Source organism: Amphiprion ocellaris, chromosome 9 (assembly GCF_022539595.1).
Source record: "Amphiprion ocellaris isolate individual 3 ecotype Okinawa chromosome 9, ASM2253959v1, whole genome shotgun sequence".
In the NCBI taxonomy this organism is placed as follows: domain Eukaryota; kingdom Metazoa; phylum Chordata; class Actinopteri; family Pomacentridae; genus Amphiprion; species Amphiprion ocellaris.
Window position 1 is genome coordinate 3,882,641 of NC_072774.1, and position 26,662 is coordinate 3,909,302.

Sequence of the window (26,662 nt, forward strand, 5' to 3'; positions counted from 1 at the left end):
TGACATTCAAGTGTTTTAATGTGACGAGTTAGATACAAGAACAAAACGATCAGTCGACCCACATGATATGTAGCAGCTCAAATCCTCTTTTCAACACAATAACCACAATAATGTACATAAATAAAACTCATCCTGATGAGTTTGAACGTCTGGACAGCATCCGTATGTACAAATCAGACACTTGCTTTAATGCCAGGTTCTCTAGTTTGTTTCCGTCTTAACGGGAAAAAAATCAGTGATTATTAATCCACCAGTAAACGAGTTATGTAGTGCAGAGTGCTTGTGCTTCAGATAAACAATAAAATATGTATTTACAGAGTATTTACAGTCAGGTTCACCAGCAAAATGACGTATTTACACCAAGGAACTGTAGAAATTGTGGTTTCTCTTGTTGCTTTTTCTGACAGATTTGTTTTTTGTGGATCAGCAGAGAGTTAAGGTTCAGTCTGAGGCGACGGTTCTTCTTTCTTTTCCGGCTCTGAGGTCGAGTTCAGAGCCATGTCTTGTTTCTTCTCTTGTCCTTTCTCCGGCTCCTTTGTCCTGAAACACCAAAAAAGTACAAGTTATCCAAACTGAGGCTTCCACTTTGCTGCAGAACTGCCAAAAAATCTTTGTCAGTGTGTTATAGTTTGTTACATTGTCCAGAAGATGTCACTGTTTGGTAAAAAACACACTTCAGGATGAGTTTAAGGCTCCAAAGTGTGTTTTAAACTTTAAAAAATAATGCTAATGCCAAATTAATTGTCAGTATGTTGTAGTTTATTATATCATCCAGAAGAGGTCGCTGTTTGTTAAAAAATACACCTTAGGATGAGTTTAATGTTCCAAAATATGATCAAAATACAATTTATTGTGTTTTAACCTCTAAAAATTAGTACTAACACCAAATTAATTGTGTCGGTGTGTTGTAGTTTGTTATATCATCCAGAAGAGGTCGCTGTTTGTTAAAAAATACACTTCAGGATCATTTTAAGGCTCCAAAACATGATCAAAATACAACTTAGTGTGCTTTATTCTTTAAAAATGTGTGCGAACACCAAATTAATGAAATGTCATTATGTTGTAGTTTGTTATATCGTCCAGAAGAGGTCACTGTTTGGTCAAAAATACACCTCAGGATGAGTTTAAGGCTCAAAACACGATGAAAAGTCCACAAAGATATGATTTAGTGAGTTTTAACCTCTAAAAATTAGTGGTAACACTAAATTTGTAGTATAAATTAGTGCAGTTAGGTTAAAATAAACTAACGGGGAGGACAGTTTACAAGGATGTCCACTGGATTTACACATTACACTCATAAAAAACATATTTTTAAATGCAGAAATGCTTAAAAATATCTAATTTTAACTCTCAAATGCGTCAGGTTACGAGGGTTTTTGCTGTTATAAAACTACAAATCTATAAATTAATGCAACATTCTGCATTTTTAGAACCTCCTTTGGAAAAAAATCTGTGCAATATTAATACTTCTTGAGCAGTATTTAGACTTTTATGTGCATTTCTGAGCAATAACACCGATAACTGAAGGTATGACGTCTTTTATTAAAGCAGTCGGGCTGCAAAATATCAAATTTTAACACTTAAACGCGTCAGACTACAACTGATTTTGCTGCTCCATGCAAAATAAAACTCACACGGTTCTTATTTTCCATAAATAATCTGCAAAAGAAGCAGGAAATGTTCCCAAAACATCAGCTAGAATCACCTAAAATTTCTATTTTTAGAAAACGTGTTTATCTAAGGCTTTAAAAAAAAACATATTTAGGATATTTAACATTTCAAAAATTAAGCAAAAGGATAGAATGTTTTAACATTTAAAGGAATTAAAAGAAGTCTATACAATATTAATACATTCCTATTAGTATTTCTACTCATGAGAACATTTTCTGTGCAGTATTTTTATATTTTTTGTATTTTTCTACGGATATTTCTTAAATAGTTGCACAGTTTCCCCACTGTGGGATTAATAAAAGCATATTTTATTGTAAAAACATGACTAGAACTTCTCATAACTGCCTGACAAAACATCATTTACTCCATTTTTATTTACTTTACGTAAAGTTTTTCAACTGAAAAGGCAGATCTGGCTGCGAAAATAATCCGTTATTTGGAAATATTTTGGCCACGGAAAGGATTATATTGATGGAAAAACAAACAGGTGTTCCAGCAACACACGAGGAAACTAATTAGTCTGATCTTTTAAATCAGCAGAACTAAATTTAAAGCCACGTCTGAATGTCGTCCAAAGCTAACAGCTGTTCTCCACGTCTTTGCCAGCATCAGAAAGGTTCCAAACGTCTTTTCTCTGCTGTTTTTAAACTATTTTTTAGATTCTAAGCACTTGCACTCCTTTACTAAATCAGTTTCAAATGTCTAATTATTTCAAAATAGTTTAAAATTCCAGTTTCTAATGAAAATTCCTCAATTTTTGTCAGAAAAATGTCAATATTTTCCAATATCTAGACAAAGTTAACTCATTTTGTTGAATAAAGTCGAATTCTAAGTAAATTTTTGAGAGAAGTGAGCATTTTTAAACCCTCACGATTAAATTAACATCGTTAGAAGCGCAGCAATGGAGCAGAAAAACCTCACATCCAGTGAACATTACACCTGGGATTAAAGGATTATTCTGATGTTAAAGAATTCCTGAAACACTGTGGGAATTCCATAGCTAATCTAACGTACAGTACTGTGGAATTTGTGTAAGCGGCGAGGTGTTAAAGTCAGCTGCAGGTTAGAGGGATCTAACGGGGGACAGGTCGGAGGTCACGGTGTGAACCTTGGCATCGGAGCTGCTCGGTTACTGGGCAGGACGTCCCAGCTAGAGGTAGAGCTGATCAGAAGGAACAATCACAACCAGGACACACAGAAAATCAACACATTTCAGAGCGCAAATATTAAAAAAAAAAAAAAAAAAAAAATCTCATTCCAGCCTCATGTTGCTTAGGTGGAGGTGAGATTTCAAAATAAGAGCGTGCTCATGATTGATTATTAAGAAAGCAAATGGTTAATTACAGACTGAAATGATCACAATTTCACTTTTAAATCATTTGGAGATTGAGCAAAGAGTGAGAGAAGGTTACAACAAAGCATTTAAATAGCAAATCACACTCAAAACTGTGAGATCAGGGGGGTTGAACTGCAAACATGCATCAGCCACAACGTTAAAACCACTGAAGGAGACGTGAAAAACATCATCTTAATAACTTGGAAGCAGGAAAATGAGCAACATGAGGATTTTAAAGACTGGAAATCTGGTTTGGAGCGTCCTTAAAACAACAAATGTTGATCCAAAAGTGCACATTGGGAGCAAAGAGAAGATCCACTGTTGAACTTTCATGCTAACTTTGAGCACCAACAGCTCCTACTATGAGCATCAAAACTGCACCATGGAGCACTGAAAGAAGAAGTCCTAGTCTGATAATCTTCTTCTCCATCATTGTTTTGGTGGAAAAGATGGCAGCAGGATGGGTCGAAGGCTAGTCATCCGAGGTAGTTTGATGTTCTGGATGATGTTCTGCTGCTAAAACTTTGGTCCTGCAGTCTTTTAGATCTCATTTTGATGTTTTAACATTCCTACAAACCACGTAAAGCCTTTCATGGCTTCTAGCTTAATACTCCCTGAAGCACTGCAGATATTGGGTTGTTGTCCGCTGCAAGAACTTGCAGGGCATTTTTTAACCTTTTTGCATGTTTTGACTGCAAGAACTGCCCATGTGGAACCTCCTTCAAGGCAGGAACTTCTATTTGTTTCGTTGCACTTTCGAGTTCAGTCGAAGCTGAAACGCCACTTCCTGTCTGCATCAACTTCCTGCAGCAGAAACCCAACTCTTGCTCAGAAATGTTTCGAGGAACACGACAAAGCTCTCGAGTATCTGTTGGAAGTTCTGGAAAAAAACAGCCAGGCTGGTTCCACGTCCCAGCACAATATCTAGCAGCTGGTGTTAATGTTGGGGCTGGTAATTACGAGCAGAAACGGGAAGCAATAATCAAAGCAGGTAAATCTGTTGCTGGCGGAAGAAACCCTCCACATGCTCCATTAATCATTAAGGTGATTACAAAGCGATAATTGGGAAACAACATGTTACTGGGGTCAGATTATCCTCGGCGCTGATCTTTGGCTGCTTTGAGCCTTTTATGGTGAAACATAACAAGAGGATTAAACATTTCTGTAGGAGCCCAACCGGCACTGGAGGTCTGAGGCTGATACCAGCAACAGTAGCAGTGATATCTGAAGTATAAATAATATTTAACAGCAAAAAATAAAAACTGTTTGCTGCTTGTACATGTTACAAACATTTCAACATTTAGATTTCATTTAAACAGATGTAGAAAGGTGCTGATTCAATTTCATTGCCATTTTGTAAGCTGTTTTTTTTTTTTTTTTTTTTAACAAAAATATGAATTTTTGTCTCTTTCCATTTACTATAATGAGTTAAGACCAAAAAAAATGGTCTTTTTTTCGTTCCTGTCATGTTTTTCCTCAGTATGGGCTCAGAAATCATAAAAAAGAGAAAATTAAACTTTCATTATTTACATGTCCAACTTTTTTTTTTTTTTTTTTTACAAATGTTCACAGTTTTTTCCAACAGTGGACAAAAACAAGGCTCCACATACTACATATATTTTCATATCTCCATTTGCACATCCTCTACTGAGTCCCCTTCAGGTTGTTTTCTGTCTTTCTTGTTTTGTTTATTGCCTCTTTGTGGTTGTTTTGTCTCATTTTTTGTCTCCGTTCTGTCATTTTGTGTCTTGTTAGTGTCGTTTCATGTCTCATTTCTGTAATTTTGTCTCCATATACTGCAGATATTTAACTATTTCTGTTTTTACAGCCTCTATAGACTTTCCCTCTCTACTCTGCTCATCATCAGTAGAAAGATGTTTCACCATGCTGAATGTACACTATATTGCCAAAAGTATTTGCTCACCCATCCAAATAATCAGAATCAGGTGTTCCTATCACTTCCATGGCCACAGGTGTATAAAATCCAGCACCTAGGCTGCAGACTGCTTTTACAAACATTTGTGAAAGAATGTGTCGCTCTCAGGAGCTCAGTGAATTCCAGCATGGAACTGTGATAGGATGCCACCTGTGCAACAAATCCAGTCGTGACATTTCCTGGCTCCTAAATATTCCACAGTCAACTGTCAGCTGTATTATAAGAAAGTGGAAGTGTGTGGGAATGACAGCAACTCTGCCACCAAGTGGTAGGACACGTAAACTGATGGATGCTGAGGAGCATAGTGCCAAGAGGTGGCCAACTTTCTGCAGAGCCCATCACTACAGACCTTCAACCTCTTCCAACATGACTGTGCACCAGTGCACAAAGCAAGGTCCATAAAGACATGGATGACAGAGTCTGGTGTGGATGAACTTGACTGGCCTGCACAGAGTCCTGACCTCAACCCCATAGAACACCTTTGGGATGAATTAGAGTGGAGACTGAGAGCCAGGCCTTCTGGTCCAACATCAGTGTGTGACCTCACAAATGTGCTTCTGGAAGAATGGTCAAAAATTCCCATAAACACACTCCTAAACCTTGTGGACAGCCTTCCCAGAAGAGTTGAAGCTGTTCTAGCTGCAAAGGATGGAGCGACGTCATATTGAACCCTATGGATTAGGAATGGGATGTCACTTATGTTCATATGCCAGTCAAGGCAGGTGAGCGAATACTTTTGGTAATATAGTGTATCTCCAACAACTTCCTCCTCTGTTCACTGTTTCTGAGTCATCCTGCATTTATTCTATTGATCCAGTAGCTTTGATTTTCCTCTCAATGTCATTTTTAGATATGTTTTTGTGACTTTGAATTGGTTTTACATCATTTTGGGAATTTTTTCAGTTATTTTTGGGCAAGTTTATGTCCTATTTTGGTAAATTAGGTAATTCTGGACATTTTTTTTATTTTTATCCAAGTTTGTGTCATTTTGGGCAACTTGTCAGTCATTTTGAATAGGAATGTTTCCAGTTTTTGGTCATTTTTGAAAAGGTTTCAATATGTTTGGGCAAGTGTGAGTCATTTTGCACAAATTGAGACATTTTGGGTAAATTTTTCAATTCTTTTTGAAGTGTTTTTTTCATTTTAAACAATGTTCAATCCTGGACATTTCCATGTTTTCAGCCTCTCCAGACTTTTCATCAGCCAATAGAATCCTCAAAGTCAGTTTGGCTCTAATTTAATGAACGTGCAGATTAATGGTAATGGTTTCTTTTGATCAAGAAACTGATTTGAGATCTGCGCCGAGGTATAACTGTGAAGCTCCAGAGTAAAAGTCAGTGCAGGCTGAATGTCCTGGTCAGTACTGAGATGAGGGAAGCCACCTGTTTACCGCGACTGTTTCACGGTGGAGGAGTTTAAAAAATCTGCCGAGAGAAACGAGACACAGTGAGGAGAGGCTGGATTCTTCCACGGTGACTCCACAGATCCTCCAGTTAAACCAGAACAGCAGCAGACTGGCGACCAGCATGTTGTCTCTGTGAGAATAGAAGCAGAAAAGCGACTGAAACTTCTTACCGTATCGTCTTCACGATGAAGCGAATGACGACTGCCAGACCTACACAGCCACACATCACTCCAATCACTATGGCTGTGACTTCACCTGCAGGAAAAACACACAAAAACCTTCAAAAATACTCAGTTATTTAAAGAAAGTGCATTACTACCACTTATAGCGGCTAAAAACATGCATGAAAACAACTTGTAGACTCACCAGAAGAGAACTCCTTCCACGATTCTGCAAAATACAGGATAAATGATTAGAAAAACTGGACGATATTGAGGGTTTTTCTGCAGAATATACAACAAATAATTATAAAAAGTGGATGACATTGATGATTTTTTTTTTGCAGAATACAGAAGAAATAATTAGAAAAAAATGGGAACTGTAGAATACATAATAAATAATTATAAAAACTAGATGATAGTGATGATTTTTCTAAAATATACAGAATAAATTATTTTTTAAAAACTGGACGATATTGATGATTTTTTTGCAGAAGATAGAATAAATACTTATAAAAAATGGAAACTGCAAAATACAGAAAAGATAATCATAAAAACTAGACAATAGTGATGATTTTTCTGAAAAATACAGAATAAATTATTTTTAAAAACTGGACGATACTGATGATTTTTTTTGCAGAATACAGAAGAAATAATTAGAAAAAATGGAAAACTACAGAAACCCAGAATGAACAGTTATAAAAACTAGACAATAGTGTTGATTTTCTGCAGAATGTAGAATAAATAAATCATAAAAACTGGACAATGTAGATGATTTTTCTGCAAAATACAGAATAAATATTTATAAAAACTGGACGATATTGATGATTGTTGAACAGAATATAGAATAAATAATTAGAAAAAAAGGAAACTGCAGAATACAGAATAAATAATTATAAATAATAGACAATATTGATGTTTTTTTGCAGAATAAATAATTATAAAAACTGGAAACTGTAGAATACAGAATAAACATTAATAAAAACTGTATGATATTGATGTTTTTCTGCTCACAGAGAACGATGGGTTCTTTTATCTCAGGACAATCTGCTGCTCAGCTCTTTGAATCGGTTTGAAGCTGCTGATATCACAGACCTTCCAGTTCAGTCACTCCCTACAATGAGCACTTTACACAGATTCTTTCTCCTTTGTCTTTGGCCACCACTCTGTCTCCCTCTTTCACTTCCCTCTGTCTCTTTCTTCCTCTCCCCTTTTCTCAGTTGGACTCTTGTGACAACAATGGAGTCAGTGTTTGGATTTTTGCAAATCCTTTTTCTCTAATCAGCTCACAAACAAACACAGCTCTCTCTGCTCTCCCAGTGTTTCCCTCCTTCGTTCTCTCTCCCTAAGACTCTTTATCCTCAGAGTTAAAATCTCCCCACATTCCACTTTGCGCTCAGCGCTAATTGCGAGCTTCGGGTCTGCTCGGCCTCACGCTGGCTTGTTGTGGTGGTTCGCATTATGAGCAGCAAGTTGGCGTTAAATTCCACCGGTGTCGACGTGTTGATGGGCTCTGACCTTTAGCTGCTCCACATTTGTTCCATCTAAAAGGATCACCTCCAAAAATATACTAAAAATAGTTCCTGCTGTACGTTTTCTGTTAATTTAAAAGGTTCTTAGAGGAGGTCAGTTGTGGTTGGATGCACCTGTTTTGGGTAAAGTGCATAAAGTCTTGGGGATGTGTCGAGCACAAGGTATCTGGAGAATTTACAGCTGTGTTTGATCACATACAAGGTCAACTTTAACTAACATAGGGCAACTTTAACTCATTTTTGAGCAACTTTAACTAATATAGAGCAACTTTAACTCATTTTTGAGCAACTGTAACTAATATAGAGCAACTTTAACTCATTTTTGAGCAACTGTAACTAATATGGAGCAACTTTAACTCATTTTTGAGCAACTGTAACTAATATAGAGCAACTTTAACTCATTTTTGAGCAACTGTAACTAATATAGAGCAACTTTAACTCATTTTTGAGCAACTGTAACTAATATGGAGCAACTTTAACTCATTTTTGAGCAACTTTAATGCAGAGCAACTTTAGCTAATATAGGGCAACTTTAACTGATTTTTGAGCAACTAACTCATTTTTGAGCAACTTTAGCTAATATAGAGCAACTTTAATTAATATAGAGCAACTTTAATTTGTATTCACAACCGTTCAAAAGTTTAGGGTCACTTAGAAATGTCCTTATTTTTGAAAGAGAAGCAATTTTTTTCAATGAAGATAACATTAAATGAATGATAAATCCAGTGTAGACATTGTTAATGTGGTAAATGACTATTGTAGCTGGAAACAGCTGATTTTTAATGGAATATCTCCATAGAGGTACAGAGGAACATTTCCAGCAACCATCACTCCTGTGTTCTAATGCTACATTGTGTTAGCTAATGGTGTTGAAAGGCTCATTGATGATTAGAAAACCCTTGGTGCAGTTATGTTAGCACATGGATAAAAGTGGGAGTTTTCATGGAAAACATGGAATTGTCTGGATGACCCCAAACTTTTGAACAGTAGTGTACATGACGGAGAATCTCCCCAGAAAAACGTGTTTCAAGCCCTGTTTGTTTTTCTGGTGCAGGTGCAGTAAATGTGCTTGCAAAGATTTTTTCAGCCCAAAATTTGTGTGCGGCAAATGCACTACAAGGGCAGCAGCGTGCATGTTTAGCATTAGTGTGCATGCACCACATAATCTGGTTATTTGGCTATAGCTATTGTGCACGTACAAAGCAAAGTCTTCATCCATCCATCCATTATCTACATACTGCTTAATCCTCATTAGGGGGGCTGGAGTCTATGGAGAAACTCTGGCTCTTGGTCATGTTCCTCAAGCAGTTTCTGAGCAGTTTTTGAGGTGTGTACGGCCACAAATCAACAAAAACAACCACAAAACTACTAAAACGAGACATAAAGTGACAAAGAAAATGACAAAAAGAAGCAAAAATGATACAAACCAGAGTCTAAACAACAAAAAGGAGACACAAATGAACACAAATGAGATAGAAAATGACACAAATTAGACACAAAATGACAAAAACAAGACATAAAATGACAAAAAAAATGACAAAAAAGTGATAAAAATGAGGCAGATATGATACAACCATACAGCACAGCAAACAATCAGCACAAGTGAAACATCAAATATGACCAATGAGACACAAAATGACAAAAAACAGACAGTAAATTCTTTGAAAGGGAGGTCATGCAGGGACTTCTTCTTGGACCATGGAGCCTTGCAGGGTCCCACAGCTTTGCTCGGATTGCTTTTTGAGTTCTGAGGTTTTGATCATTGGTGGTCTGTGTTAAATTTTAGAACTTCGCCAAGCCACTGTGCAGCCCCCAAAGCAAAGTAAGAGTAATTATGGTTCATAAAGGAAAATAATCAACTCCTAATGTGTTTATCTTTCATGTCACCGTTTCAAAGTATTTTCTAACGCAGACTGATTCTGTCTGACCTGCAGAGAAGGAGGTGAAGACGACTCTGTGGTTCAGCGGTTGTGTTGTTCGGTAGTTGTCCTGCAGCAGCATCCTGTCGGCCTCTTCTGCTTTACTCGAGTAAAGAATCGTCTCCAGCTTCAGCAGCTGCAGCGGAGAAAAGAGGAGCATATAGAGTGAGTAACTTCAAATTAAAACGAAAAGCAAGTTCCTGTCCTGCTGATCGACTCAAATATTACAGACAATTTCAGTTCTTGCACATTTAAGGAGATGCTTTATGGCATTTTGGACAAATTTGAAGTCACTTTTTATATGTACATTTGTATTGATCCAGAGTTTCTTATATTCCTCTCATGATCATTTCAGATAAGTTTATGTCATTTTGAACAGGATTTGGGGCATTTTGGACACTTTTTTTCTCCAATCATTTTGGCCCATTTTGAGCCAAAAAAGGACAATTTTCTCAGTAACTTAGACAAGTTTAAGTCACTTTGGACTAATTTTGAACATCAATATTTCCATTTTCCCATCCTCTCCAGACTTTTCCTCTCTCTTCTGCTCATCATCAGTAGAAAGATGTTTCACCATGCTGAATGTATCTCCAGCAACTTCCTCCTCGGTTCACTGTTTTTCATTCAGCCATGCTGCATTTATTTTATTGATCCAGAATATTTTAGATTCCTCTCATGATCATTTCAGATAAGTTTATGTCATTCTGATCAGGTTTTTGGGTCATTTTGGACACTTTCTTCTATTATTTTTGGGACATTTTATGACATTTTGGACAAATTTGAAGTCATTTTACGTATGTACATTTTTAATTTTTACAGCTGTATACCATTTCTGAGCCATGCTGCATTTATTTTATTGAACCAGTAGGTTTGATTTTCCTCTCAGTCTCTTTGTAGAAGCACTCTAATTAATGCAGTTAGGTGATTTTTGTATTTTTTTCCCCCAAGGAGACATGTAGAATGAAGTTATTTTAATGAAATATCACAATTTAAAGCTCTGATTTGGTTCATTTCCCCAACAGATGTCACACATGATTAGCTCTGGGATCGTGAAAAAGTTGTAAATCTGATCATTCTTTCTGTTTTTACAGATTCTGGCCGATAAATTGTGTCTTTTTGGTGTTTATTTTTGACATTGCCTGCAGTTCAAGCTGAAAACTCTTATGGAGAATCAGAAGTTTTAGTGTTTAGTCTTTTTTTTTTTTTTTTTAACATCAGATACTTTATTTTGGTGACTTTCTAAATGAGACCCGTAGATTAAAGTGATTTTGATAAAATGCCATGATTTTAAGCTCAAATTTGGTTAATTTTCCTGACGGATATCACAAAAAAAGATGAATTTAAGGACTGTCTTAAAGGTGAAAATCATAACAACTAGACGCCTTTCCAAGCTGCCGGCAGGTTTTGGGTTTCAGAGTGTTGATGAACTTCAGTTGAGGGATACTGGTTGTGTGTCGGTGTTTGAACCAGACCTGTGCCTTTGAGATTTGAACCCTTTCATGGAACAGAGTCCAGATGACGCTCTGGTAGCAGGGCGGCGTCGTCAGCGATCCGTTGTATCGGTAGTAGCGTCCCAGATCTTTAGGAAGCAGCGACTGGACGTCAAAGGCCGGGATGAAGACTTTCTGGTCTGATAGGGAGGACAAGAGGATCTGAGAGGTTGTAGCGGCACAGAAAAGGAAGAAAAGCTGCAGAATAAACGTCCAAAGCAACATATGGTTAGCTTCAGAGCTAGATTTTCTCCCAAATGTTGATTTACAGTGGATTTTTGTGGGTGGAAATGATATAAACAAGGTAGAAAAAGCAGTAAGACATTATGTAAGATGATTTTAATGATGAATTTTGACACAAAAAGGGAACAAAATCCCAATGGACATAGAAATAGTTAAAATTCATCTTAAATCTATAATTATTTTACAGATAATTGCTGTTATTTGGCCCAAAAATTTGATATTTATTGAATTTTTACTGTCTTTTGTCATTTGCTTATGTAATTTCCAGCCAAAAGAAACATGCTGATCATATAAAAATTCACTATAAATCAAAATTTGGAATGGGAAGGAATAGTTTTGGGCCTTATTTGTGATTATTAACTGACTAGAATGATCTAGAACCACTTGAAGCTGCATTTTCTTCAGAATTGAGGGCAATTTGAAGGAGTATGAATGTTTTTCTACATGGTATTTTTAGTAAAAATGTACAATAAATCCATAAAAATCATCTCGAACACAAAGACTTACTGTGTTTTGTTGCTTGTTTATGTCAATTCCAGCCAGAATAAAACAGTTAATCAAATAAAAATTCATTATAAATCTACATTTGGCATGGGGAGGAACAATTTGTTGGGTTTTTTTTAGTGTTAACTGACTAGACTAGCATTTGGAATAGTGTAAAAGCTGTGTTTTCATAAGATTTTCTATTTTGGACATATAGTATTAAAAATGGTTAAATTTAATCATTAACACCTCAAACACAATGTTTTACTGTCTTTTGTCACTTGTTCCCATCATTTCCAGCCAGAAGAAACCATAAAAATTGACCATAAATCAACATTTGGGTACTGCTATGTATAATTTGGGGTTTCTAAATCGACTTACCTGCGTGTCTGATGCGACTCAGGTAGTTGAGGATGCTGTTGAACGCCTGGTTTGTCTCCTCACCTGTCTAAGGAAACCAAAACTCAGGCCTAAATGTTGCTCACACTCTTCGAAACACATTTGTTCTTTGCTTTTCTTGTGCCAAGTAGTTTCGTTACCACAATGAGAATCCCTAAAACGGCCAAACCGTCTCTCTGCGTCATGGCGGCCGACAGGTTGGGGTAGAGTTCAGAGTTGTAGTGAACCACATGGAGCTGCAGGGAGGAAGAGGAAGGTTTAGTTTCTACATTCACACAGCTAAGGGTTAAAAGGAAAAAAGAAAGGGAGGGAGGTAAACAGAGGAAAGACTGCGTGCAAACACTCCGAGTCAGAGAATGAAGTGCTTCTTCTTCATTCGCCTCATTCTCTTTATCATTATGTAAGAAGGCCACTCATGCATGTCAACGTTTCTCTGTTTCAGTTTCATTCATCCTCACCTTCATCTAGCTTCTGTTTCAGCTCTGCAAGATTTTCAGTTTCTGCTTAAATCCTTTCACACCCCTTTTACTGCTCTGTTGGAGGCGGGAGGCTTTTATTTTGAAAAATGCTATGCTCTCAACTAGCAGAGAACGTTCCCACAACATTGGAGGACGTCACTGATGACTTGTAGTAATTTTGCGGTGGTGTTATTTGACAATCGGACTCACAGATTTGGATGTAATTGTGGGGATTTTGCAAATTTTTTTTTTGCAAAGTAGTTTGTTTTGGGTGATTTTGTGTCCTTTTCTACTTCCTACTGAAAGGATCAGAACAGGATGAGAGCAGCACAGCAGCAGATATTTATAGGATTTCAGAAAATACAACCATATTAAGTCATGAAAATGCCTTTTTTATGGTGATATTGGCCGTTTTGGGGTCTTTTCTCATTGTTTTTGGTGTTTTTTTGTTTCCTTTTCATGGGGATTTTGCACAGTTTTGGTGATTTTGCAGACCAGCTGCAATAAAAATACATCAACTGGTGACCCAGCACAACACGGACAAGTTAGCGGCTGTTTTTAGACGATCCACGTGTTGGTTGTTGAGCTGTGATTCATAAACTGCTGTTTGGAAAGTTTACATTTCACTTTTTGAACAAAATGCAGAAATACCAACAACTCCTTTGGCGTCAGTTAGTTTAGAGCAGAGTTAACATTCAATAAATGTTAAATAAGTCGGACCTACAGTTTATAGTTCAAGTTATGAAAAGCTGACAGTAGATCAGTAGATGTCTGAACAGAGTATGTGCACATGCATAACACACGCCTGTGTTCAGAGCAAGGTCATTTTGTTTGCGGGCACTACTACTACTACTACTACCCTTTTTACCCCTCGTATGGGTTCTACTATCCCCAGCTGGGTGTTTTTACCTCTGCGTCTGCACTCAGTCCGTTGACGGTGTGTTCGCTGCCCCCGTGACTCGGGCCGCCGCTGCCCCAGTGGAGGTGCATCTGTACGGCCGTAAAGAGCCACGGCAGCCCCCCCAGACCCATCCACTCCGGCAGCTCGATGACCACTGACGGACAGAAAAATGAAACGAACAGCAGACTTATGATCGCAAATCTTTAAGTAACACCAAGAAGACAAATGACGATGACAAACTGAATTTCTTCTCAGAATTTTATAGAAAATTCTTGACATTTTTACTCATTTCTTAAAGTAGTAATGGGGCTTTATAGGTTTGACATTTACCACATTAACAATGTCTACACTGGATTTATCATTCATCTAATGTTATCTTCATTGAAAAAAAATGCTCTTCTTTCAAAAATAAGGACATTTCTAAGAGACCCTAAACTTTTGATCTTTAGTGTACTCCTATATAGTAACTAGGTCTTTATAAGTGCATGATAGGAGTAAAACATACTATTTGTGAGTGGTCTGAGCTGTAAACACTGCCTGTCTTGGTCTCTGGGTTACCTCTGAGTGCAGGACAAACAGAGGGACCGTGAGGCTGAGGGTTATGGCAGGAAATCAGCCAGCTGCCATAGTTACCTGTGTGTCCGTTGTTGTACAGCGTGAAGGGCTTGTTGCCGTGCTGACTGTAGCCCAGCGGGGTCACCGCCGTCAGCCCGGGATCATATTTGGTCTGGGTGGTTGCCACGTCGACCGGGGACTGGGACGTACCGCCGCACTCGGGGAAATACGCCGACCACTCGGACTGACCGACCAACCCTGGACGGAGAAAGAAACAAGCGACGTCACCCAATCACACAGCCCGCTGACTCCCAGTCATTCAGGGAGAAGCTTCTGACGATCCGCCGCTAATTATGAAGGACAATCACTCCCCTGTGCTCTGTGTAGGTTCACAGCTACGTGGCTGTGAAGTGAACCCTGCAGTATACAACAAAAGTGAGTACAACCCTGTGGAATGCCACTCATATGTTGAATGATTCATAACTGTAACATCTCTGCATTATTTCTGAATCAAACAATACACTGTTTTCTCTGATTAACAATCAAAAACAAAGACTTTAGAAAGACAGTATTGAAAATTCAAGCTCCAAAGTAGAAACACAATGCAACAAAAGTGAACCATCTGAAATGAACCTGTGATTTCCAATCAGCCTAACTGCATAAACTTGGTTCTAAAATGAGAACTTTCTCAGTTTTGGACCTATGGACTGCTTCTATCTGCACGTCTGCATCATGGCTCAACGTGGAAAAGAACTGAACAGAGGAAAAATCTGACTGCAAGACAAAGATGGAAAATGATCTAGGAGGATCTACGAAAATACAGTCAAAGCAACAGTAATCAGGAAGTATAGAAGGAGCAGAATCTGACTGTAAGACTTCACAAAGTTGGAAAAGGATCCAGGAAGATCAACTAAAACACAGCTGCAACAGTAATCAGGAGGTACAGAAGGATCCATAGTACCACCAATCAGAGCTGCAGTCCTGGCCTTTGGGTTTTGGTTCTACTCTTGTGTCTATCTGCATGTCTGCATCATGACTCCACATGGGAAATAACTGAAATATCTGATTGTGAGGCTTCACAGAGATGGACACGAATCCAGGAAAACCAACAAAAATGAGTGAACCGCAGTGTCAGCAGTAATCAGGAGGTATAGAAGGAGTCATAGTAGCACTAATCATGGCTGCAGTGGTTGTCCTCCAAAATGACTCCACAGACAGCGAACTACTTTCATAAACATCAGCAGAAGAAACAAAAAACATCAGAGTATTTTAGCACAACCCCTCCAGCAAAGAGCAATTGGAACAAATAGCCTCTAAAGAATGTCAGAACATCTCTACACAAATTTGGCATCCTTCATGCTGAGGACGACTGTTTCTGTCATGAAAAAAACAACACACAAAAATAATGAATAAAGCAAAACACAAAATGACAAAAGTAAGACAAAAAACGCAAGCGACAGAAAAAGGAAATACAAAACGACAAAAATGAGCAACAAAACAACAAAAACATGAGACAAATATCAGACAAAAAAGACAAAAAACTACAAAAACAAGACAAAATATTACAAAAATGAGACACAAAATGACAAAAGAACAACAAGCAATCTAATATTTTACTTTATGATTGAAACAAGCCGGATTGGACCCTCTGCAGGGCCGCTTTTGGCCCACTGACCACATGTTTGTCACCCCTGTTTCATATGAATTAAAATACAGATTCAGTTGGGTGACTGTAGTGCTGTTGTCTTACTTAAATATTTCAATAAACTCTATTTTTTTTATTCTTAGAAACAGAAATTGAAGAAATCCTTTATTCCTGTGAAACAAAATGTGGAATCTAATTAAAATGTGCACCGAGAAAGAAGTGAAAGTGATTATGTGGGAGGAAAGTGACTGAATAGAGACTCTGCTCTGCCAGATTGCATGATAAAAGAAAGCTGGAAAAAAAGAAGAGGAGAGTGACATGCAGAGTCAAAGAAGCTGAATTTCAATAGCAAAGAGAGGAATGCTTTAGAAAACGCCCTCGCACCGAAACGCGAGGATTCGGTCGCACATTTCCAGCTTGTGTTTTGTTTTTCGTGGCGCTTCACAGCTTATCAGAATCAACAGCGTGAACACAAAGAGCAGTGAGGGCTCGGTTTGCCAATTAATGGTCACTTTCTCCCTCTGCAGAGGCCTGAACGTTAGTGATGTAAGCAGCGAAACGCCCCCTACCACCACCTCCACTCGCTAATCTGCCCTCAGCGAAGCCCCACGACTCAACTTCTGCACTGCAAAAACTCTAAATCTTACCGTCTATTTGTCTTATTTTTAGTCTAAATGTCTCATCCCACTTGATTTAAGATAAATTCACTTAATAAGAGACATTTCAGCAGATGGAGGGACTTGTTTTAAGACAATGCATCTTAAATATCTTGTTAAGTCAAACAATCTTGAAATGATGTTGTTTTTACTTGAATTTTACAAGAAAACTCAAAATAAGTTTAACCCTTTGGGAGGAAATTTTGCTGTTATTTTATGAAGAACAGTAGAGATGGACATGAAATGTGGAGAAAGTAGAAGAAAAATGATGCCAAAAACCAAATTTTAAATCTGCATCTCCCAGTTTATGTCCATCTACAGCTGATGTTACCTTCATCAATCTGCCGTAATGTGCAAATAAACAGACCTTTGTCTGTTAATAGCAAAGAAAACCAGCAAAAACGAACTGAACTCGTTTTGCATTGAAGCGATATTGCACAGGGTTGTACTCATTTCAAAGACACACATGGAGATTCCCTGATAAAGAAAAGACTGATATGTTTTCTGCTCACTTGTGGAAAGCAGCATCTCTGAAACCATGTGATTCTGCTCTTCCGTGTGACAGAACGTTGTGCACAGCCCACCCGGCTTTCCACTTCAGCTAGCAGCTCGGCTATGGACACATCATGCAACGCAGCATCACACATCCTGCCTCATTCAGGGACGCTACCCAGTGAAAATCTCGACAAAAAACCTCAATAAATGCATCTAAATTCACCTCATGTTCCTCCACAGTGGACTGTTATGATACATATACAGTGCCGTGATAAAGTATGCGCACCCCTTCAATTGAAATATTCTATTTCTGCATAGTTACAGTTATGTGACGATCGGCATTGGTTTGTCCGTCTGTCTGTCTGTTAGCAACATTAGTCAAAAACAAACAAACAGATTTGCATCAAATTTTCAGGGAAGGTCAGAAATGACACAAGCTTATAGTCTGGATCCATGGATTTATTAAAGATTTCTGTATCATTGCCAGAGAGCGGCACAGCGTCACTGTAACCATGACAACAAATGAACAAGTGATCCTACTACAAATCCACCACTGTGGACTTATCAGGACTTATCCATCAGAAATGATCCAAGGAACAACTGATTAAATTGTGGGGGTGTTTCTGAGTCCCATCAACTCCTGCTGCCTGCTACATATTTAGGTCACGTGATTCAGTATCTGTACATAATGTACACATGCAGAACACACGTCTGTGCTCAGTGCAAGGTCATTTTGTTTGTGGGTACATCTATATTAAAAGGACACATTCTATGTTACCGTGATTTCTGCCATTTGATTGCGATCCTACTACGAATCGACCGCTGTGGATCACAAATTTTTTAAATGCATCCGTTGGAAATCATCAACGACCGAGCAGCCTAGATAACATTAAATAAATCATAAATCCAGTCTAGACATTTTTAAGACACAATACCAGCCTGGATTGAACATTTTGCAATGTTTTCTTCCATTTCAAGGGCGTAATATGTTTTTATTATTGGCATTTTGACCATTTTGAGTAATGTTGGACTATTTTTGGCGATTCTGAACAAGTTTCAAGTCATTTTGGACAATCAATTTTAAGTCACTTTGAGTATTTTGTTATCATTTCGGACATTGTTTTTCAGATTCTCTTGATGTTAGAGCCATCACTCCTGTGTTCTAATGCTACATTGTGTTAGCTAATGGTGTTGAAAGGCTAATTGGTGATTAGAAAACACTTGTGCAGTTATGTTAGTACATGAATAAAAGTGTGAGTTTTCATGGAAAACATGAAACTGCCTGGGTCATTCCAAACTTCAGAATAAAATTGTGCAAAAAAAGGAAGCTTTCTATAGGGGGGCAATTACTTTTCCACGGTCCTGTATGTATAGAGACCAGTTGGCTCCAGGCACAGCTTCCAAACTTTGCTGTATATACTGTACATCAGTGTTGCCCTCCTGAATACATGCAGACCGTAGTAATGTGTGCGCCCCATTCATTCCCACAATGTCATTGTCCACGACATAGCCGGCCAGTGTGCGTCAACAACACAATAAACACATAGGTTATTGTGCGCCGCAACAATACAGCGCGCGATTTGGTATGCTTTAGCTTCTTCCCGTCCCATCTCCCTCTCTCTGTGCACCTGCATCCCCCCCTCCACCTCCAACACCAACCAGCCTCCCTCTAAGGCTTTATTTCTTGCCTTTTTTTCCTCCCCATCGCCCTCCAACCCCTTCATCATCTCTGTGTGACTGCTGCGCTCATGCCAGCTTGTTGAACTGTAACTAATACAGGCCGAGAGGGAAGCAGGGGGAAAACACAGGGGGGACGACGGGGAAAAGACACAAATCTGAATCCAGTTACGGAAGATTTAACGTTGCTGGAGGTTCGGGTTTGCGGTGAGGTCAAGGTGAAGTGACTCCTGACTTGTTTTTGGTATCAGAAGCTCCAGTTGTCACATGTGTGCATTCACTTTCTGTTTGTTTCTTGATTATAAAGTGCCATTGTCTTTGTAATACCTTTATTTTAGCTTTATTTTTACACTTTTTCTAATTCTTGTTTTGCTTCTTTCGTGCCTCATCTGCTTAATTTCATCAGCAAAGGATCAGTAACGCTTATTTTCATCTCATCTGTTATCTCAATAGTTTGACCGTACACTGTCAAAAAATAATGTATATTTTGCAGAATTTTCATGCATTTTTGAAATACAAAAACAGCCTGTGAGCCTGTTTACAAGTCTGCTGTAAAATAACATTAAAAGAAATATTAAATATTCAAGATTTTTATGCAAAATTATGTATAAAAACTCATATTATACCGACATGATCAAACATTAACAGTTTATTATTGTTAGTTTCTGTAATTACAATCATAGCTGTTTGTTTAAAAACTGTGATAAACCCAATAATATTAATTTTTTTACATTAAAGATCTGTCAGATTTTCAACATTTTTATGTGAAGTCGCATAATCTACAATTAACAGCAGACACTTGCAATTTGAAAGCAAATTTTTACTTTTACGACAGTATTTTGACATTTTTTTAACATCAAATTATATAATAAACCCCAGCTAATGGCACTTTTCAGCCAGATAATGTAAATTCTAACACTACTCCATCATATTTATGGGTAGTTTCATTGTTTTCACACATATAAATATGCTTCATTAAACATAAAAGCCAGAAAAGTGCTCATGATGTGAAATTAAGGCTAGAAACTGTATTTTGATGATCGGAAATTAGTATATTTTTAATAAGATGGCTACTTGAAATTGTTTTACAGTCGGTTTTGGTGCCCCAGCTGCCAGAATATTACAGTTTTTTTCCACTTTTTTGCAATATAGATTATAAGTTTGATGTTAAACACTGCACATACATATCCAGACTATCTATGTATGATATTTTTATCCTTTTATCGCTCCCTACTTGACCTTGAGTTGCTTCTGCATGAGCTCTCACAAGTAGTAAACATGAACTTACCAGTGTAGGTCCAGGTGATTTCCTCTGCAACAGAATAAAAGAGAAAAAAAAACTTCCATTTTAGTCGTAAATAAGCAACCCAGCACAATTCTGTTTCCTGTTTAAATCTGATTGTTAAGTCTGCAAATCACAATCACCCCACTGCTACAGCCCATCGATGCTGAAACACCCAAACGAAGCAAAGAAAATCCCACATGACGCCTTTTATGATGTAAATTAGGACCTTACCAGCAGCGGGAGCGGCTGTAAACTGGAAAAACATAAGTATGAGAAGGATAAAAAGACCCACAGAGTCCATGTTCACCCTCTGTGCCCAAACACAGGAATGAATGAAAAGCCAGCAGAGATGAGGAACAAGTGAAAGGGGGAGAGAGAGGGAGAGAGAGGAAGGGGGGAGAACGATCCCACCTGCCACGACTCTGTTGACGTCGCAGAGCTGCTGAATCCACTAGGAACAGGTCTCAGCACACGGACTCAGAGTATTAAAACACAAAGGAAAAAGAGATTGGAAGGAGAAAAATCATAGAGATGGAGTCTGCAGCCAGCGAGAGTTAATTCAGCTTCAGTTGTGGAAAAACGTGGAGTGATGCAGCAGAGCAGAGCTGAGAATGAAAGGCATGGAGGCAGTGGGGGGGTGAAAGAGAAGCAAAGAGGGGCCACAACATGCAGAAATGCAATAAATGTGTGTGAATTGAATGTAATGAGTGCTGGACGCGACAGAAACTGCAGCTGAACAACTAACCTGTTTCACTTTACAATCTAAAACCATGCAATTAGATAATAGATTAAATTTGATCATGAGATTCATCCTGTAATTCAGTTTCAGGTTGATTATGCTCACTGCTCAGTGTATAGTGTACGACATAACTATGTGCCAGAATATCAGATTTAATGTTATTCTTCTAAACAGTCAAATACAAAGACTTTAAAAGGACTACATTAAAAATTCAGGCCACACAGTAGAAACTCAAAGCAACCAAAGTGAACCGTCTTTCCACCTGTGATTTCCAATCAGACTAACTGCATGAACATGGTTCTAAAATGAGCTGTGAATGGCAGAAGTTTCTCAGTTTATGGACTGTCTATCTATGTCTACATCATGCCTCCACATAGAAAAGAACTGAACAGAAGAACTGAAAAATCGGATTGTGACACTTGACAAAGTTGGAAAAGGATCCAGGAAGATCAACTAAAACACAGCTGCAACAGTAATCAGGAGGTACAGAAGGATCCATAGTACCACCAATCAGAGCTGCAGTTCTGGACTTTGGGTTTTGGTTCTGCTTTTGTGTCTATCTGCATGTCTGCATCATGGCTTCACATGGAAAATAACTGACAGAGAAACTGAAGATGGAAAATGATCCAGGAAGATCAGAAAAAATCTGTGAAACACAATATCAGCAGTAACCAGGATACCTCCTTAAAAGGAGCCGTAGTAGCACTAATCATGGCTGCAGTGGTTGTCCTCCTGAAATGACTCCACACACAGTGAACTACTTTCACAATCTAACTCTATGAACAGATAACAGCTGCTTCAGATTTGGCAAAAGGGTTATCAATGGAAATCAGAGTTTCTGTGAAGCTCAACCTCCATGAACGGAGGACAAGAAAACAGCCTTAAAAGCTTTTTGGCACAAAACTGCACAATGAAAGAGCATCCTGAAAGAATCCTGATGAATGTTGAGAACATTCTTTGGTCAGATGAAAATGAAAACTCAGTGTCAGCAGTAATCAGGAGGTATGGAAGGAGCCATAGCACCACTAATCAGGGTTGAAGTGGTCATCCTCCTAAAATGACTCCACAGACAGTGAACTACTTTCACAATCTAGCTGTGAAAAACACATTATCTGCTACAGACTTGGTACAGGAGTTATCAATAGAAATCAGAGTTTCAGTGAAGCTCAAACAGTGTGAAGGACACTTCAGAAAATCAACCTCTATGGACAGAGGACAAGAGAAAAAATGGTTGCTCTTCAGAACAAAACTTCCAGATGAAAGTTTGCTAAAGAACATGAAAAGAAGCCTGATGAATGTTGGAGATCATTCTTTGGTCAGATGCAGATAAGTGAGTTGGGCTCAGATGGAGTCCAGCATGTTTGGTGTGAACCTGACCAGGACTACCACAGTGGATGCATAGTCCTGACAGTGAAGCACGGAGGTGGAAGTGTGATGACATGGGCAGACGAGATTTACAGATGAATGTCTGAGGATAAACCAAAATACTGGCAGACAAGAAGCTGGAAGAAGAGGAATATTCCAGCAGGAGAACCATCCAAAGAGCTATATCTACAAGAGAGTTTCCACAAACACTACCATTCAAAAAGTTTGCCGTCACCCAGACAATTTCATGTTTTCCATAAAAACTCACGCTTTTGTTTTCTAACCATCAATTAGCCTTTCAACACCATTAGCTAACACAATGTAGCATTAGAACACAGGAGTGATGGTTGCTGGAAATGTTCCTCTGTACCCCTATGGAGATATTCCATTAAAAATCAGCTGTTTCCAGCTAGAATAGTCATTTACCTCATTAACAATGTCTACACTGGATTTATCATTCATTTAATGTTATCGCCATTGAAAAAAAACTGCTTTTCTAAGAGACCCCAAACTTTTGAATGGTAGTGGAAGAACAAAGTGAAACAACTCGGGCGTGGACAGCTATGTGGCCTTGAATTTAATCCAACAGAACATCTTTGGCATAATTTAAATAGAGCAGCAACACAAACCCTCTAGCAAAGAACAGATGAAGAAAATGATCTCTGAAAAATGACAGAACGTCTCTGCACAAATCTGGTATCTGCTGTCTGTCATCAGAAATAGGTGGACGTACAAAGTAATCAAAAAAACAAGATTCAAATCTCAGTAATGAGAACTGGACTGACTTTTGTTGCATTGAGTATCTACTGTGCAGTCTCTATTTATATTATAGTAAACCTAAACTGTCAGTTTTTAATTTGACATCAGAACAAATTCTTTTCTGTTCACCTGTCAGGTGATACAGGTTACAATTATTTGACATGTAAGTGACTCATTTCTGTAGTATACTGTATAATCCACAGAGAAAATGTATCACTGCCCTCTAGTCCATTAATAGTACTATTATATAACTGCACAGTTCAACAATGACTCCAATAATCACGCTGCTTGGTCTCAGTGATGGACGTCTCCACAGGTCAGTAAAAGCAAATTATTGTTTATGTTTAACCCTCAGATGTACAAGTAATCGGACCCTACACTCTTCTATAAGTGGGTCAAAAATGATCCGAATAAGAATCAATGTGTTTTTCTGCCATTTTTGTCATTTTGGTTCAGAATAATCATTTGTATTATTGTTTGTATTATATTTTTGTCCACACAAGAAAGATTTCATGTTTGAAATATGTTTATTTTTCACTTAATAGCAGATTTTAAACATTTTGATAATTGAAAAAAATGAAGAATATTAGGCAGAGCAGCAGTAGAAGAATGTCAACATCCATTTTGTTGACATTTTTCCACTCTTTTCCTCTTCTGCTGCTCACAGTGTCTCAAACTCCCTAATTACATATTTAAACGAATAAAAACATTAGATGTATGTCAGCACACTCCAGTCAGCATCCGGATAGATCAGAGTGTACATGTACTCATAAAATAAACGAAAGGACAACAAGAAAGAAAGCATTTCTGAGCCCGTGCTGCCCCCCTGGCCACCTCATGCAGACTACCAGCTGCACACTGCATCACCAGAGAGGGCGCTACTGAGTCAACGACAGTATGGAAAACCAAGTTACAGCAAGTGGAATTATTTAACCCTACTGTTGTCACCATTTACGGGCGCCAAAAAATATTGTCTCCTTGTCTGAAAAAAATCCAAACATCAGCAAAAAAATTCCCCAAATCTATGAAAATTTGCAAAAACTTCAGGAAGAAAATTCCAATAATTCCTGAAAAGTTTCCCTTAAAAGGTTTATTTTAAAAACAATCCCCCAAATTTGGCAAGAAAATTCTTGTAAATATTTTTTAAAAATTAGTAAAAATCTTCCAAAAAATACTAAAAATATCTAAAGTGATTCCATATATATCAGTAAACTTCTAATATATTCTTTAAGAACATTCACATAAAAACATTTTTTGTGAATGTTCTTCAGAAACATTTTTAACATTTCTTTTCCACCCAAAAATGTTCAAAGATTTCCCAAAAATGTTGAAAATGTGGACATCAGAAGTTTCAGTGTGAAAACATTTTTTTTCTCCACATTTTCAAACTTTAAAACTCAAGCTCAATTTTGACCCGCAGGACGACATGAGGGTTACCACATATACACTGTTAATTTAAAAAAATAAAACTGATGCATTTTTGCAACAGTGGGTTTTTACAAGGTTAAAGATTAAATATGGTTCTTTGGTGTAGAATAAATTACCAGAAGTGTATATGAAGTAGATAATTAAATATTGTCATGTTTTTTAGGATAAAATGCCAAAACTTTACAGGTACCAGTGACACAAATGTGAGCTTACAGACTGGTTCCATTTCCCAGACAAGGGCTTACATTAAAAGTTTGAGCCATTTCTCTTCAGCAATGTTCCAGTGACTGTTCCTGAAGGATTTGTTTAAGCAGAATCCATGTTTGGAATATGCCAGATGAATTTTTGTGTTGTTTGTAAGTTATAATTAAATATTCAACATGGCAGCTGTGCGAACAATAAGGCTTTATTACAACGATGATGATCTGAGAACCACCCATTAATTCAACTTTTGAATACAATTATTCACATCCAAACAAAAACACACATATTTCAAGAAAATAATTTCACTTTTTCATTTTTTGGATTTTTGGGATTTTTCAGGATTTTGTGAAAATGTTACAAAATTGCAACAGCAGGTCTTGGTGTCAACAAATATTATCCCTTTTTTTAAAAACATAGTCCACAAATGACTAGGCATTGATGATTCAACAATATTAAAATATTATCTTATCTTAAGAAGAATTTTATTGATATGAAATTGTTGAATATGGCGCAATAAAATGCAAATTAATTTAACAAGTCAAAACTGTAATTGCAATCCATGCTAGAATGCACTTCCACACAACAAAAAACTGTAAGAGATGATGTTATTACAACTTTCTTGTTTTTTTTAACTTGCAAAAGTGGAATTTTATGACATCAGTCCTCTACAATTTGTTCATATTTACATTTTGGGCTTTGCTTGAACATCAGAATGATCTCTGGTGTCTAAGGACTCTAAATTGGTGGATGGCACCCTGAATGAATGAATTAATGAATTAATGAATGTCATATTTAGTGTTTTCAGTTTGTTTCGTTACTGTTCATTGTTTTGTGGTACAACTTGTCCAACCCGCTTTATCAGCTATGAAAATCAATGAAAATAAGTAACAAAATCTCTTTTGTGATCAAGTATTTCCTGTTAAAAATATTCTGTATGTTTTCTTTTGCTTATTGTGTCACGCCACTACGTATGGTTCACAAAATCAATCAGCATTTTTTCAATATTGCAGATTTAGAGCCAATGACATGATGAGAAATAACAGTGAAAATTTCAGATTTTTATTCGTAATACTTCTTGAGATGTTGTCGTCCAACTGCAGCCACAAAACTGACAATCAGAATGAAACCATGATTCCAAAAATAAAACAACGACATTGCTCTACTTCTGTCTTCTGTCCCTCCATAGAGAAATATTCCTACATTCAATGGACGCTCTTCAAAATACATCTTTTATGAGAGCTTTTAAGCACGGAGTGGAGGAAAATATTATTTTTGCACTTTCTTGAACAACACACAAGGGGGCAGCCTGGAGACAGTTATCAGCAGCAGGAACATCACAGAGCCAAAGCTGCCATAGCAGAGCGTTTTGGAAATGAAAAGTGCTTCTGCATGTAGGGAAAGAATTATTGCCTGGAAACCCGTAAAAAGTCTAAGAAAGGTTGTAAATGCTCAACTCCTATCTGGGCTGGAGTAAGAGTGTCTGTCCTGCTGCAGCAACCAGCCCAAATATCCTGCAAACCAGGAAACATGCATCAGTGACTCTTGGATTAATGTGAATTTAATTTGGACAAACAGTAAGCACATTTTACTACTTACATTTCTGATTTATTTACACATTTGTTGCCTCTGTTCTGTGTATTTAAAAACTCTGAATTTTTGTCAGTTGACGGTTGCTTGTTCACAGCCAAGTCAGTCACCAGAATGCTCAGATTTATTTTCATTTATTTTGCAGAATTTTGGTACAAATGTTTTCTTTTGGAAAACTTTTAAATGGGACATGTAGAAAAAAAAACATAGAATAGAATAGAATTTATACAGAACAAAATGTGAGTAAACTGTAAAAATTATTTTCAGTTGAATTTATTCATTTATTAAAAATTCATTATGCAAATTTACGTTAAAAATATATATATATAAAAAAAT

The 26,662-nt window shown here is 37.5% G+C and overlaps 1 protein-coding gene across 4 annotated transcripts; it reads right to left on the bottom strand.

Moving 5' to 3' along the window:
- On the bottom strand, positions 1-20,778 carry ca14 (carbonic anhydrase XIV). Of its 4 annotated transcripts, none has more exons than XM_023261727.3 (13): positions 20,476-20,778; positions 20,248-20,271; positions 14,565-14,744; positions 13,940-14,085; positions 12,713-12,808; positions 12,555-12,621; positions 11,430-11,587; positions 9,967-10,093; positions 6,715-6,738; positions 6,519-6,603; positions 6,326-6,367; positions 2,780-2,833; positions 1-540 (listed from the first exon to the last, which is right to left on the bottom strand). In XM_023261727.3, the coding sequence occupies exons 1-13, from the start codon at positions 20,543-20,545 to the stop codon at positions 435-437; spliced, it is 1,179 nt and encodes a 392-aa protein (XP_023117495.2). In that variant the 5' UTR covers positions 20,546-20,778; the 3' UTR covers positions 1-434. The 4 variants fall into 4 exon arrangements, with proteins under 4 accessions (XP_023117495.2, XP_035800097.2, XP_023117496.2 ...); XM_035944204.2 differs by having other exon boundaries at positions 6,334-6,367; positions 20,476-20,774; XM_023261728.3 differs by lacking the exon at positions 6,326-6,367 and having other exon boundaries at positions 20,476-20,774.
- Positions 20,779-26,662: the final 5,884 nt, after the last annotated feature.

Bases quoted from the DNA above. Each gene is read 5' to 3' on its own strand.
- ca14 (XM_023261727.3), bottom strand. From the start codon at position 20,545: ATGGACTCTGTGGGTCTTTTTATCCTTCTCATACTTATGTTTTTCCAG. The intron at 6,739-9,966 runs GTCAGACAGAAT...TGTATTTTGCAG, and splicing joins CTTCACCTCCTTCTCTGCAG to AATCGTGGAAGGAGTTCTCT. The intron at 2,834-6,325 runs GTGGCTTCCCTC...CCTTCTGATCAG, and splicing joins GAAACAGTCGCGGTAAACAG to CTCTACCTCTAGCTGGGACG.